Genomic DNA, 13426 nt, shown 5'->3' on the forward strand with positions numbered 1-13426 from the left:
GTCATTCCCTGGGCTTCTAATGCTAGCATGAAAAAGCCCCAGGATAAATAGTTTGGTACTCGCTTTTATTTAAGCCAGGTCTTCCCAGCAGAGAGAGGAGAAACACCGCCTGGGAAGATAGAGAAAATAATGAATAACATTGTAGGTAATTGTACCCTGTCACTGTTGAGGAGAATAGGGGCGCTGGCCCTGTGCTTCCCAGTGGTTTGGAGAGCAAGAACAACTGAGGCCACCTGGCTTCTGGTCCCAATTCAGTCACTTAAAACCTCTGTGTGTTCCTCAGTGCAATGGGGATGACCCGTACACCTACCTCAAGTGGATTGTTATGAGGACAAAGCAGCTTATGCATATACAGTTCCTGATTTAGAAATCCTCCTAAATAATTCCAACTGTCATAAGGGAGGGAAGTTGGTGAGAGGCAGGAATCTCAGAAGAACAGCAACAAAATATGAATAATATCTACTGTTTTTTGAGTGCCTACAATGTGCCTGTCATTGTGTGTATGTGTACATGTATGTGTGTTTGCACCATGTATTTGTTAAAAAAAAAAAAAAAAAAAACTTTGCTTTGATGAGATTCGAGTGATACGAAGCCTTGTTCCAAAGATAAGTGAACAATGTCAAGCTTACACTGGTATTTTTATTACTTAAGGCAGAGCCAGATCGTATATTCCCTAAAATGACTCCCCAAATTATTCCCCTTCTTCTCAATCTTTGTAAGAAGACATGTTCTTTTAAGTTCTTTTATAGTTTCACAGAACTCTCATTAGGCCTTCTGCTGCTTCTTGTTCAATCTTTTTTTTTTTTTCATTAGATTCCTGTTTTCCTGGTGAATAAAACTTTTTTCTCTCATTTAACCTCTGAAAAACCATCAAGCTGAAAAACGTCTAGTCTGAGTTAAAACCTTCCTTACCTGCTTTAAAAAATAAAGATGCCGCTAGCTAGTATTCACTTTTATAGCATTCAAGTCCCAAAATGCACATTTGTTACAAGTAGTTAATAATTCTAACCTAAAGATGCAACATAGTACAGTATTGTTTAGAGACTCAAACTTGGTGAAATTTCTTTTCCATGATTTTGATAAAAAAAAAAAAAGATCAAGGTTTTTAAAATGAGAAGAAAGAGCTTCCTTTCACATGCAAGGAAAACTTTTTTTGTCCCTTTTGCCAAAAGTGTGGTTTCTGGACAACTAATTCCTGGTTTCTCTCTTTCCTACACGCAAAGCTTTCTTCATGACAGCCCAGGAATAAACAATTAGTACAACAGATCAATGGATAGGAAGCCTTCCACTCAGCCAGGTCGACACGTAGCCCTTAGTGACCAGACAGGCCCAGACTCACTCAAGAAAATAAAGCGGAAGCTTGAACCTCCAGATGAGAAATTGGAATCTAATCAGCCATCTTGGGCCTCATGTGAGCTCATAGCACTCAGAACAATCATCTCTGCCTAAGTTACTGAACTGGCTGCCTGTCCTATCCCATAAATCTGTGGAGTGATTGAATTGCACAAACTTCCTCCACTTTGGCTCGATAAACATCTTAAGAGAAATATTTCACTTTGCTAATTGAAAGTCGTCTTCTGAAATATTCAAAGCTGCCAGCCGAGGCAGTGCAGCATGAGACGCGAGGATCTGGGTTCTCTCTGCCTTTATTTTGCAAGTTTGTAGCAGCAACATGAATTAGTAACATCTAAGAAAGTTCAAAGGAATACCTTTTGTGAACGCTTCTCCTTCCCTATATTTGGCCTGCTCCAGAAATGCACCGTTCTCACACTATCACAAGGTCATCTTCCTCCTTCATGGTGACACCCCTGCCACGAATCTCTCTACCATGGTCCCTGCAGCCATTACCATTATCTTCCTCATTCATCTCAGATGCGATACCGGCATAGAAGCTACCGCTCTGTCCCTTTCCTGCTCCCTTTCCCCACCCTGAAGTGACCTTGACACCGCAATTGAGGCCAGAGTCTGGTTCTTGTCATGTGGCCCGTGTTTCAGCCACTGTAAGTTGTCATCGCCATCAGAGTCTCCACTCTCTTTGCCAGTTACATAAGAGGCCACATAATGTCTGCTCCCTAGCACAAGCTTTTATTAAACAGAGACAGCCTGAGAGGCCAAGTGGGCAAGAGGTCCATCCCTGAACCACGTCCCTCGGGAGGATGAGTGGCTGTCTCCAGGTCTTGGCTCCTGGAGCCGTGCAGCTCAGCTCTCTGCCTGTTTTTGCAGCTTTAAATACCCAAGGACGACATGTTATGTTTTCAGCCTGAAGGGGCAAAAGAGAAGCAGCCCTTTTAAAGTAAGAATTCCCCTGCTGTTTGTTTCGTTTTGGAACACAATAAGAAAAGACTGAGGACAGGACTGAGCTGTCAACGCTTCCTACTCTGCTTCCACAGCACCTTCCCTTTGCCAGAAAGAAAGTTGCTTAAGTTAAACAGGGGCCTAATGAATAGTCAAAATAATTGTTTAGCTTGGATATAAGGCCTTAGGTAAATAGATGATTGCCTGAGACCACAGGCCAGTAAAAGCAGTTCAGCAGGACGCCACTTGTTCGGATCTTGGGACATCAGCCAGTGGCCTCTGCTCCTCCAGGGACTGTTGTTACTGAATTATTTCTCTCTTCCCACAAGCATATTGAAGCAATTTAGTATCAGAAGGGTCTCATGAAAGCAGAGAGAAGGAGTGAGATCCTTCTACATTAGAAATGTATAAAACATTAATCTTACCACATGAGAGCTTTAATCAAATAGAATGCTCAAGATACAGAATTTTGGTTTGTTTGTATTTAACTTTACATGTTGAAACATTTCTACAATGCATTATTAGCCCACTTAAAATTGCCCTGCCTCCTGTTTTACCAGTCTTTTTAACATGATTTAATCCTTTTCTAAAAGAACTCTTTACTGCATCTAAAGGCCATTATTAGGTTTATAAGTGATCTACTTAAAACTGTAATTGTGTAGTTAAAGAGAGTATAAGCTGAAAGGGAACTTTAGGGTATGGGTTTTGTAGTTGTTGTTGCTGTTGATTTGTTTTGTTTTGTTCTGTTAGTTTGTTTAAGTATGTTTGGTATCAACTTGTTTCATTGTTGTTTGGTTTTCCCAAAAGTGGGGTTGCGTCATGAAAAGGCTACTTAATTAAGGGTTTGAGTAAATTAGTTGCCAGGTAATTTCAGTTCTGCAGAATAATATTTTTCAATAATTGCTTCCCATTTCTTACTTCAGAATAAAATATACCTTATTGATCCAGAACAAGATCCAGTTGTCTTACTCCTCAGCACATTTCCACTGTACTGTTATTCGAATAAACAATATCTCTCAGATTGAATCTCGAATTCATCAGAGTAGATTTCCCTGGTATTCATTTTCCAGGAATTATGGTGAATATATATTTGGTTTATCGGCAAACAGCAGGTCAAAGCATACATTTAAGTAATAAAAAGTTAACGCTTAACTGGTTATATAATTTTTTTACCCTGAAAATAGGAGAATGGGTAAAAAGATGAAGTTAGGAGGCAGTTACAAATTTGAGCTCCAGCTCCACGCTTACTAGCTCTATGAGCTCAAACAAATTATCAAGTTTGCATTGGCTTCAGTTTCCTTAGTGTAAAATAGTCTAATAATAATACCTACTTCATTTTGGATTGTTGGTATGAGAAAATGCATGTAAAATGCCAAGCACAGTTTAATTATTATTCAATAAATGTTAACTATAGTTCTTTTTTCATGCACTTTAATTTCCTCACAACAACCCTGTGGAGTAGACAAAACTTTGATACTTATGCTAATTTAAGTATTAGAAATACTGGACCTCGCAATGGTTATTAATTTGCTCAAGGTCACCCAAGATGGTGAAATACTGATCCTATCAATAATAAGAGTTCCCTGATTTCTAGCATATCACCCCCTTTTTATCCACTTTTCCATGTGGTACTATGTCCTCTTTGTTCCTTTTTTTTTTTTTTTTTTTTTTGGTTGACCTCACAGATTGCAAGAAGCTTGTCAGTTTGCAATCCCTTATTTTTTACACCTACAGCACCTGGTCTTCCTAGGTGGTCTCCCATCCAAGTACTAACCAGCCTCAACCCTGCTTAGCTTTCAAGATCAGACAGGATCGGGCTTGTTCAGGGTGGCATGGCCATAGACTCCTCTCCATTTCTCTAAATCCCAAATCTTCCATGAGAATAGGCCTCCTCTGCCTCAGGCTCTCAGATGGACAAATAGAATAAATTCAGGCAGAAGCTTTAAAATCCACATTGATATTATACAGAAGATTTCTGGGGAAAATAGTGTGTTCAGGACTACAAAGTCAGGAGAAACTCTCTGGTAATACTGAGAAAAAACTACTAATGGAGAAGTTATTTCCAATTGATGAGCCTGAAACCCCTAGGAAAAGCCCAAAGGGAGACAGCACAAGAGGCCAACAAATCTGCAAGCCTGGCGGGCTTTGTAAGCTAAATTAACATGGTCTCATCTATGCACGGTTTTTCACTTAAAGGCGGTGTTGAATTCGTGAGGTCACTTTAACATACTGTACTTTCTCATTGGCTGTCAGTAGCACAGCTTCTATCATGTGAGATCTGTGATTTTTGTTTTCATTTTAAAAAGCATGTGTGCATACTCCATAAGGTTAGAAACCAATAGTATTGAGGAGAGAGCTCTGCCTGTGAAGTTTAACAACTTAGATTTAAGGACTAACCCTGCTCATTATAAGCTTAAAACACCATAAACTCAGGAAGTCAATTAAAGTCAATAGACATCTAGTGAGTGCCTTTAGGGTACCGGAGCCTTGAGCTGGGGTGAGGCGTGTGAACAGTAGCCCTTCCCTTTCTATTTTGAGCTGCTATTTTCTCACCTATAAAGTAAGGAGAATAATAGTGACTCTCCTTACAAGGCTAGATTATGAGAATCTAATGAGATAAACAAGAAAATAAATATACTGTGATGTTCATGAATGCGTTTTGTAAACTTTTCAGAGATTTATAAACAGAGTATTCAAGACAACTGCTGTGGAGAGGTAAACCTTTCAACTCTTCCCAGTGGCTTTTCTCTACCCTGCCCCCACACCATGAATTTATCAGATGCTAACAGCATTCCCTTCTTTAATGTCAGATTATGTTTATATTTTAAATATACTTTTTCATCTTGTCCCGCCTCCTCTCACTTCACTATACTTCATAAACTGTAACAGTCTCTAATATCAATGCGTCACTACAATATCAGATTATGAGCGTTAAATAAGGAACCAATATACAATTCGAAGCAGAGCATAGCCCAAGGGCTCAAAGCTTGAAGTTAATTAGCCCAAGTACACACAAGGCCCATTTTGAAGGCTATTTAAACACTATCAATTGCATACATTACAGTTCACGAGGATCTAGTTTGGGCCCTGGTTAAGGCCAGGAGTCAGGAAGGAGACTTGGTCCTCCTCTCTACTCACAGCTTGAGGCCCCAGTGTCACCCCGTGTCTGGGAAAGAGTGGTTTATGGCAGGGAACCCATTACTCACGGAATCGAAACCTTTCCTGATTCAGATCTTCCAAACGTATATTAGGTCTTATGTATTTTTAACTTTCCTCTGATTTCATGTTATGTGTACTAATTGAGAATTTTGTCTTTCTATGTATTTGTGTCCACAGAGGACATTCACTCAGAGTGCTAAGTACCAGAAAACATACAAAACACTCAGGAGAAATGTAAAACACATAATGTGCACGATCCCTGCTTTGCAGAAGTATAGAAGGAAGTAAAGCTAGCATGTATTGCCAGGGACAATGACCCCTTGTAATGAGGCAATTGAGGCTCAAAGCCTGGTTTATCCAAGGCCTCCCTTACTCTAAAGTCCAGACTCTCTCCATTCAGCTTCATTACCTCCCTTTGGAAGATAGGACACATAAAAAGGAAAGTGAACACAGATACTAAAGGAAACCTACAAATAAGTCCTAGAAACTACAGACTGTCTGTCATATGTCCAAGGGAGGCTAAGTGTCTGAAGTACGTGGAGCTAGGGTGGCCTTCTGCTGAGCAGTTTCTAAAGCAGATCAATGATACAATCTGGGGAACAAGGAAAATGGACACCAGTCAGAAAAAAAATTGTGCTAGAACTGTGAAAAATGACACTGTGAGTGATTAAAACTTTTAATCAAAGTTAAAGCTATAATTCCAGCACAGCATTTGTCCTTCCACAGTAAGGTACTTCATAGTCATGGCCGTTTGAATTATAAAAAGACTATGAAAATTCTGTAAGTTACAAAATAAATTTTCACAGACCCATTTTCCAGGCAAATATCAGAGCACACTGCTTCATTTCTTACAGCAGCGTCAAGTTTATTCTGCTCAGCATTCATGAAATATCCCTTCCCGCATCACACTCTCATAAGCAAGGTGAATGGGAATCAGTTTTCTCCTGATATTTGCTGTAGGTTCCAGTGACATAAGCAGGTACGAGGATTTATAGAGGATAAGTGATTACACTTGGCAACGTTTTCGAACACTTGTTTGGATCTTCTGTTTTCTAGGAGATGTACGACTAAGGGGTCAGACGGGGGTTCCTGCTGAACGCCGTGGCTCCTACCCATTCATTGACTTCCGTCTACTTAACAGTGAGTAATCAAGTGTACCTGGAAAGGAACAAAGGTTTTCTTTAAAAAAAAAAACAAAACTCTTACTTCCCTCTGAACTTCAAAACCCTCCAAGGTCTGCCTTCCTTCCTCCATCTCTCCCCTCCCAAGTGGAACTTAACTCTTTGTCTTTAGATTTCCTCACTGGTGAAGTAATTCTGGCCCTGCCCTCTCAGACTTTTTTTTTTTTGGGGGGGGGGGGGGAAGGGGGAAGGGTGGGGCAAAATGAGATCATGTTAGCTTTAAAAATGTAAATCTTAAAAACTGTGAAGCCCTGTACAAGGAAACTCTTCCTTTCATTATCCCTGACATTCTCTCCATCTTCAACCATAGATGAGATACGATTCCATTTTATTTTTGTTTTAAAACCCCACAGGGAAACCTATTCTAGAGCACCCCTTAGTAACCTATCCATTATTGAATTCTCCCTTCTTTGTCTAATCTAAATTTCCGAAGTTCGTTCTTGCATTCCTGGTAAAACTCTTCACCACGGTGAAGTCCTTTTAGTCTGCAGTAGCTTCCTCCATTTTGACTACCTCAGAAGCTCATTTATTTCCCGTTCATCTATCAAGCCTCATTTGAAGTTATGCTCTCTCTGGTTTAAATTCTCTTAATCTCAAATTCCTTTGGAAACCCAAACCAGTGACCAGTCACCCCTTCAGATTTCATATCTTCTAACTACCATAATCATCCTTCACTTTGACCTTGAGGGGTTAGGGAAAAAAGTGAATAAATTTCATTATTTGCTTTGAGGTTTTCAGTGTTTGGTTCTCATATCACCTCCTATCCAAATTTCAAAGTACTAGGTTGCACCCACTGGGTATTACTTTCTTTTGGCCTAAACGAGTTTAGCTAAAGAAGTAATTGATTTACATTGACCCCTGGAAATTACTAGGAGAAATTAGAACTTGTTATTTCTGATCCTTAGATCCTTGAAAGGCCAACAGTTGTACATGTTTGTATTTCTGGCTTGTTAATCTCCCATATCAATACACAATATCTGTTTTCTCAGCTTTTCCAGGGACACAGAGACTTGGAGTAACTCTTTCCATACTAGAGACAAATTCCCCAAACCAGACCCTAAATTTGATAAGAATTGAGTCAGTAAACCAATGCAATATTGGATACAGCTCATGGGGAGCTCTGAGAGTCTCTTACCTCTCCTATAACCTGGAATGGGCTGTTCTGGCTACCCATAGAAGTTATCCCTTTAACAGTCTCTAGACTATATGGATTGGCAGGTCTCAGGTATATGTTTCCACCAGGCAGAGTAGGAATGAACAAGGAGTCCAGTCACTGTCTCATATAGACCAGGACTCTCAATGGCATCACCATGGTGAACTGAGGGTCGGAGAGAGAAAATAATCAAAAAGCCTCTTTTCTATAGTAGATAAGAGACTACGTAATATAAGACATAAACAATTTAGGAAAATAGATATTCCTTTTTACAATTCCAAGTTTCCAAATAGTGAAATCTTTGTTTATTTATTTATCCTAGTGTTAATTTGCAATTGCTAATGGTGGTTACCTTTGCAGATGAGATTATTGGATATTTAACTTCTACGTCATAGGTTTCTGTAACAGTTGGATTTCTTTTTTCACAATTCGCTTGTTTTACTTTTGTAAGCTGAAAAACATAGAAAATATTTTTAAAAATTTGAACGGAAACTCAATGTAGATAATATTTCCCTATTATATTATTTACTTATAACAGATCATGTACAAGCAGGTGGCATCCTGTCACCCCTCTGTCGTAGATCCTCCAGAAACTGCCTAGTGCCTGGACTCAACCCCAGCCTCCTTCCTCTGGCTGGAGATGCTCTCCACCTCTCCACCCCCCACTTCACCCCACCTGGTGCTCACGCCTTTCCATCTGTTGAGCGTTAGTGCTATCTATCCATCCTGAAATTCCCTTTCTCCTCTGCTCAGCACTCCACTCTGAATAACTCTTTGTCTTTTTATCAGTAATACATGCAAGGGAATATCAATTTGCCCTCATTGTATTTTGCTTTATAAGTGGTCTCTAAAATTTTTCCCTTAGATGTATAAAACACATATCTAAAGGGATTGCAAGATCCAAAAGGACATTCGATTTACAATTACTGACCTCCCAGTAGCTATTGTTAATTTACCAATTAGATTCAAGGGGCCCCTCAAAAAGATTATGTTAAATAATAAATGTCCATCACCCCTTACAATAAACTGAACAGCTCAGATAAAACTGATGCTGAGATTTTTCCTTTCTGTGGTACTGCCCGTTATGTTGCCTGATCCCCCCATACGCTTTGTCAGTGAGGTGAAGCTAAAACCAATAACATTACTGTGGTCACTCGCCACAATTTCCTAGCTTAGTCTGCAATTAAAGCAGCCTGTCACTGGGTAAGGACAGGTATATGAATTTCTGTGTTATGTAGTCACACAGTGCGATGTGAATACGTATGTCATATCTCCTCCTACTTTATATACACTATTTAATTCTCTTTCATCTCATTCATGTTCTTGTGGTTTGCCTGAGTTGCTAGTGTGTGCTTTCTGCCTAAAGAGAAATAATTTAAATATAACTATAAAATTTTAAAAATAAATCCCTAATGAATATTTTGAGATTTCCCCCTATAACTTTTTTTTTTACCAACAAAACCTGATTCCAGTGCTATACACTAAGTGCCAAGCCAGTTTAAAGTGATTTTTTATTTGTTTACCATAATTTTGAGTATTTTTTTTAAAGGGTAAGCCGACACCCAAGACTTCATTTTCCTCAGGAGGTTTCAGTTTTATTTTCTCCCTCTCCTAAGGTAAACTCTAATCTTGGATTTAAAAACAAAATTCATAAGAAAAACTGAATCACCAGGGCGTCTATTTCTTACGTCCTATTCCTATTCCTTCGGAAATGTTTCATGAAATCTACACGGCTGCCATTCCTTCTCCAAAGTGTTCCTGGGTTTTCACCTTCTATCACCCACCTCAACGTATGCTTCGAATGGCCAGAACATGCACGACGAAAATATATATGAAATAGTATGTCCCATTGCACACCTCCATCAGTCCCTATAGCCAGGGCCCCGCCCTGTCACAGCAAGACAGGAGATGTTAGAACAAATACATAAATTAATTTTCCTCCTATTATAACAAAGTTACTAAAATATTCAACAAACAACTGGATCAGGGGTGGGCAAACGACAGCAAAGGTACCTAACCTGTGCCCCCCGCCCTCCCCCCCCCGCCCTGCCTGTTTTTTAAATAAGATTTTATTGGAACACAGCCATTCCCACTCATTTGCATATCATCTACAGCTACTTTCATCTTCCAATGGCAGAGTCGTTGCAATAAAAACCACATGACCCACAAAGCCAAAAATACTTTACGGCTCTTCGCAAAAGAAACTCTAAGTTACATTTTTAAACAGAGTTAAAAGGGTTTTATGACATCTCCATAGGCACACTCACAGTCCAGTCTAGTTTCCTTTGTGAATTTCATTATTTTCTTTTCAAAAAATTCCCATTGCCATCACTTTACTTTCAAGAATAGACTCACATTGACTAAATTTACATGAGACATAAGTATAAATAGAAAGTGAACCTTTCTTGCTTACGCAGATTTTAGATTCCACGATTATAATGTCAAGTTTCACAAATTTTTTTTCTAAAAGAGGTGTCCCTTTTCCTATATTTTTGAGCGCACAGTGCTACCATATACTGTGCCCATATACTTATTGTCATAACAATATATACCTAGTTTGTCTGGTACGGTCCCAGTTTGCACCTGCTGTCCAGGCATCATTACTAATAATGTTACATTTCACTCCAAAGTATCCTGATTTGGACAATAAATTACAATGGATTATGTAGTTTTCCTCACAAAAGATTACTTTAAGACAACACTCTCAAATGTCACCTGCATTCTAAAAATAAAGATCAGAAACACCTCCTCAAAAGAGACCCATCCAGATCTGTCCATTTCTCTATTGGGAAATATGTAAGATTAAGTTACTTGTTAAGAGCCAGTTTCATTTCCTGTTTATATTTTATACAATTTAGGGGAAAAAAGGTGTCTATATTAATCTTTAGAAGCTTCTCTGGATAAGTAGCAGGAAACCGTGGCTTTGGCATCATTGCATGGGATGCAGGAATCATAGACCCTTAAAGAGTTATCTCTGCACCTATGCATGGAGAAGCAGAAAGAGTGAGAGAACAGGGTAACAATTATTTTTATTCCACATGAGACCACTGAAGGAGGCAGGAAGAGTAGAAATGTAATGGCTCTATTATTTCAATGTTGATTTCCTATAGATTTATTTTATTTACTAGCTCTGGGGAGAGAACAAGAGAGAAAATGTAGAGGAGAGTGTTTAGAGAGACGTGTGACCACAGAGGTGAATGTGGCAAAAGCAATTACAATTCTCTGCAGAACAGGTGCCAACAGAGGCCCCTTGTACATCTTTGTCTCCTGGTTTAATATAATCAGTAGCCTGAGTAGATAATGACTAGGTGAAGATGTTCCCGTGGCAACCATTTTGCAGCAGCACAATGAGATTTCCACACTAGCTTAGCAAGGCAAGTGGTATACAAAGCCAGCATCCCAGTGGCTGTGGAGCTTGAGGGAACAAAGCAGCTTCAGCTGGAGGTTTTAGGGTACCAAATATCAGCTGCCACAGAGAGCCTAGAGCTCCAGACAAGCCCCCGGGGTTTGCAGTAATAGGTTAATTGTCTATTTGGCTTTTCCTCTCCGTTAATTTGCTAATCTTGATCTTTAAAGTTTTATTCCTCCAGATCTGCCTCTCCATTTTAACTGCACAGCATGAGGTAATAAAAATATTTTTCTGTGTTTATTATTTCTGAAATAGAACATTATTTTATATGAAATTTATATATAATACTTACAAATATGTATATACACATTAAATGTGTGTGTGTGTATTTCTTTTATGAAGAAGTGATCCAGAGACTCAAATGCTTTTTTAAAAGCTACCACCTAAAACATATTGCACCTTATAAAAATATAAAATACATTCACGGAGGGATTGTCAACCAAAAGCCACCCAGCATGTTACAAACCATTTGATTCTAAGTGATAGCCCCATCTTTAAGATGGAGGGGGAATTTGCTTATGAATTTTGTTTTCTAAGACAGAATTCTACACAGATGATGATGGCCTTTCAGTGATCTTCTCACAGATAACTTTCAATGTTACCTATGAGAACCACACAGAATATAAAGAACCTAATCTAAAATGTTATGAGATGAAATGCTATATAAGAGTAAAAACTTGCAACTAGTAGATACATAAGTTTTGGAGATCTAATGCACAGCATAGTGATTGTAGTCAACGATACTGTATTATAAACTTAAAATTGCTAAGAGATCTTAATTGTTGGCACAAAAAAATAATAATAATTATGTCACCTGATAGAAGTGTTAGCTAATCATGTTGCAAAATATAAATGTATCAAATCAGCAAATTGTATACCTTAAACTTACACAATGTTGTATGTCTGTTAAAAGGTAAAAAGAAAAAGAGAATAAGAAAATAAAATAGAAACATCTTTTAAAAAATGTTACAGGGTAATTTGAAAGAAACTAGAGGATGATATCCCATCTTCACTCAAAGTGCAGACCCTCAGCCCTGTGCTACCCAAGCAGAGAAGGGAGGTGCAGGTTAGGACTAAAACTTCTCATGAGCACCAAGGTTACACCCCACAATTTGAAAGTTCAATATTTGCTTTTCTCTAGAAGAAAAGCTAGGCTTTGGTTGTGGTTGTGGTGCCTTCTGATTCATCTGGACCGTTCTCCAGGATGTGCACTCAGGGTTTCTGGCTGCAAGCCCCCAGCACTTCAGATGCCGAAGTGCTGGACTGGTAGGATGATTAGCCACTGAAGTGCCACTGCATTGCAGAAGACAGAGTTGATGGCGTCCTCACTGATTCACTCATTCCTTGTCACTGTCATCAATGGAGCACCACCTGGGGTAGGCAGTGTTCCAGATGCTGGAGTTACAAAGGTGAATAACACATAGCCACTGCCTTTGAGGAACTTACAGAGACCTAAGCAACTGTACTTTAATATGATGTGATACATCTAATAATGCATGTATAAGAAGAATATACAAATATGAGAAACATGTATGGTATACAGGATTTAGAGGAGAGAGTGATTAACTTTGGGAAAGTTAGGGAAGAGAATAATTTTGTCTTGAAAAATTAGGAAAGTCTTTCTGGAGGCATAAAAACATGAGCAGTTACTAAAGCAACAATGAAGGACAGCTTTTAGAGCCATTCTAAAATATGCTGCAAGACCTCAAAAGAGTTGTCAGCAATTCTACTCAACTGGATATAAATTTTAATGGAAGATGAGGTATTCAAGTAGGTGGCTAGAGAAATTGAAGAGATCATTTAACATACCTGCTTGTCTGGGGAAAACCATATTTTAAAAAAAAGTAGTTTTCAATTTCTAAAGCTAGACCTGAAAACAATTATTGACTTCTGTTAATCTCGCTGAGATCATTTAACAAATTTTTTTTTTACCTGAATGATAAAAAAAAAAAATGGAAAATTGAATTAGGGAGTCCAATATTTCCTCTGGAAGATAGCCTTTTATATGATGGCTAACTCCTGTCTCAGATAGCAGTGTGACTGGAATCTGCCAGAAACACCAAATGCTAATATCTGAACAATTATTTTTGAGTTGACGAGGATTAGGGGTAACAAGGTGGTACCTGCTACCTCTTATCTCTGAGCTAAGGATTCTGAGTGCTCAAAAGGAAACTTTCAAATATTCCTCTAACCTCAAAGATGTAACAACCTCATAACACGGACAAGACA

The 13426-nt window shown here is 38.7% G+C and overlaps 1 protein-coding gene and 1 pseudogene across 3 annotated transcripts in view; one reads left to right on the top strand and one right to left on the bottom strand.

The window, feature by feature from the left end:
• PDE7B (phosphodiesterase 7B) overlaps positions 1 to 13426 on the top strand; it is a 276538-nt gene that overhangs the window by 201663 nt on the left and 61449 nt on the right. For all 3 annotated transcript variants that reach the window (XM_036221959.1, XM_036221960.1, XM_016165846.2), the window contains one exon: positions 6511 to 6594. In XM_036221959.1, the coding sequence (XP_036077852.1) occupies positions 6511 to 6594 (84 nt within the window). The remainder of the gene's footprint in view (positions 1 to 6510; positions 6595 to 13426) is intronic.
• On the bottom strand, positions 4021 to 4139 carry LOC118604339 (annotated as a pseudogene).

This window comes from Rousettus aegyptiacus, unplaced genomic scaffold (assembly GCF_014176215.1).
Source record: "Rousettus aegyptiacus isolate mRouAeg1 unplaced genomic scaffold, mRouAeg1.p scaffold_m13_p_1, whole genome shotgun sequence".
In the NCBI taxonomy this organism is placed as follows: domain Eukaryota; kingdom Metazoa; phylum Chordata; class Mammalia; order Chiroptera; family Pteropodidae; genus Rousettus; species Rousettus aegyptiacus.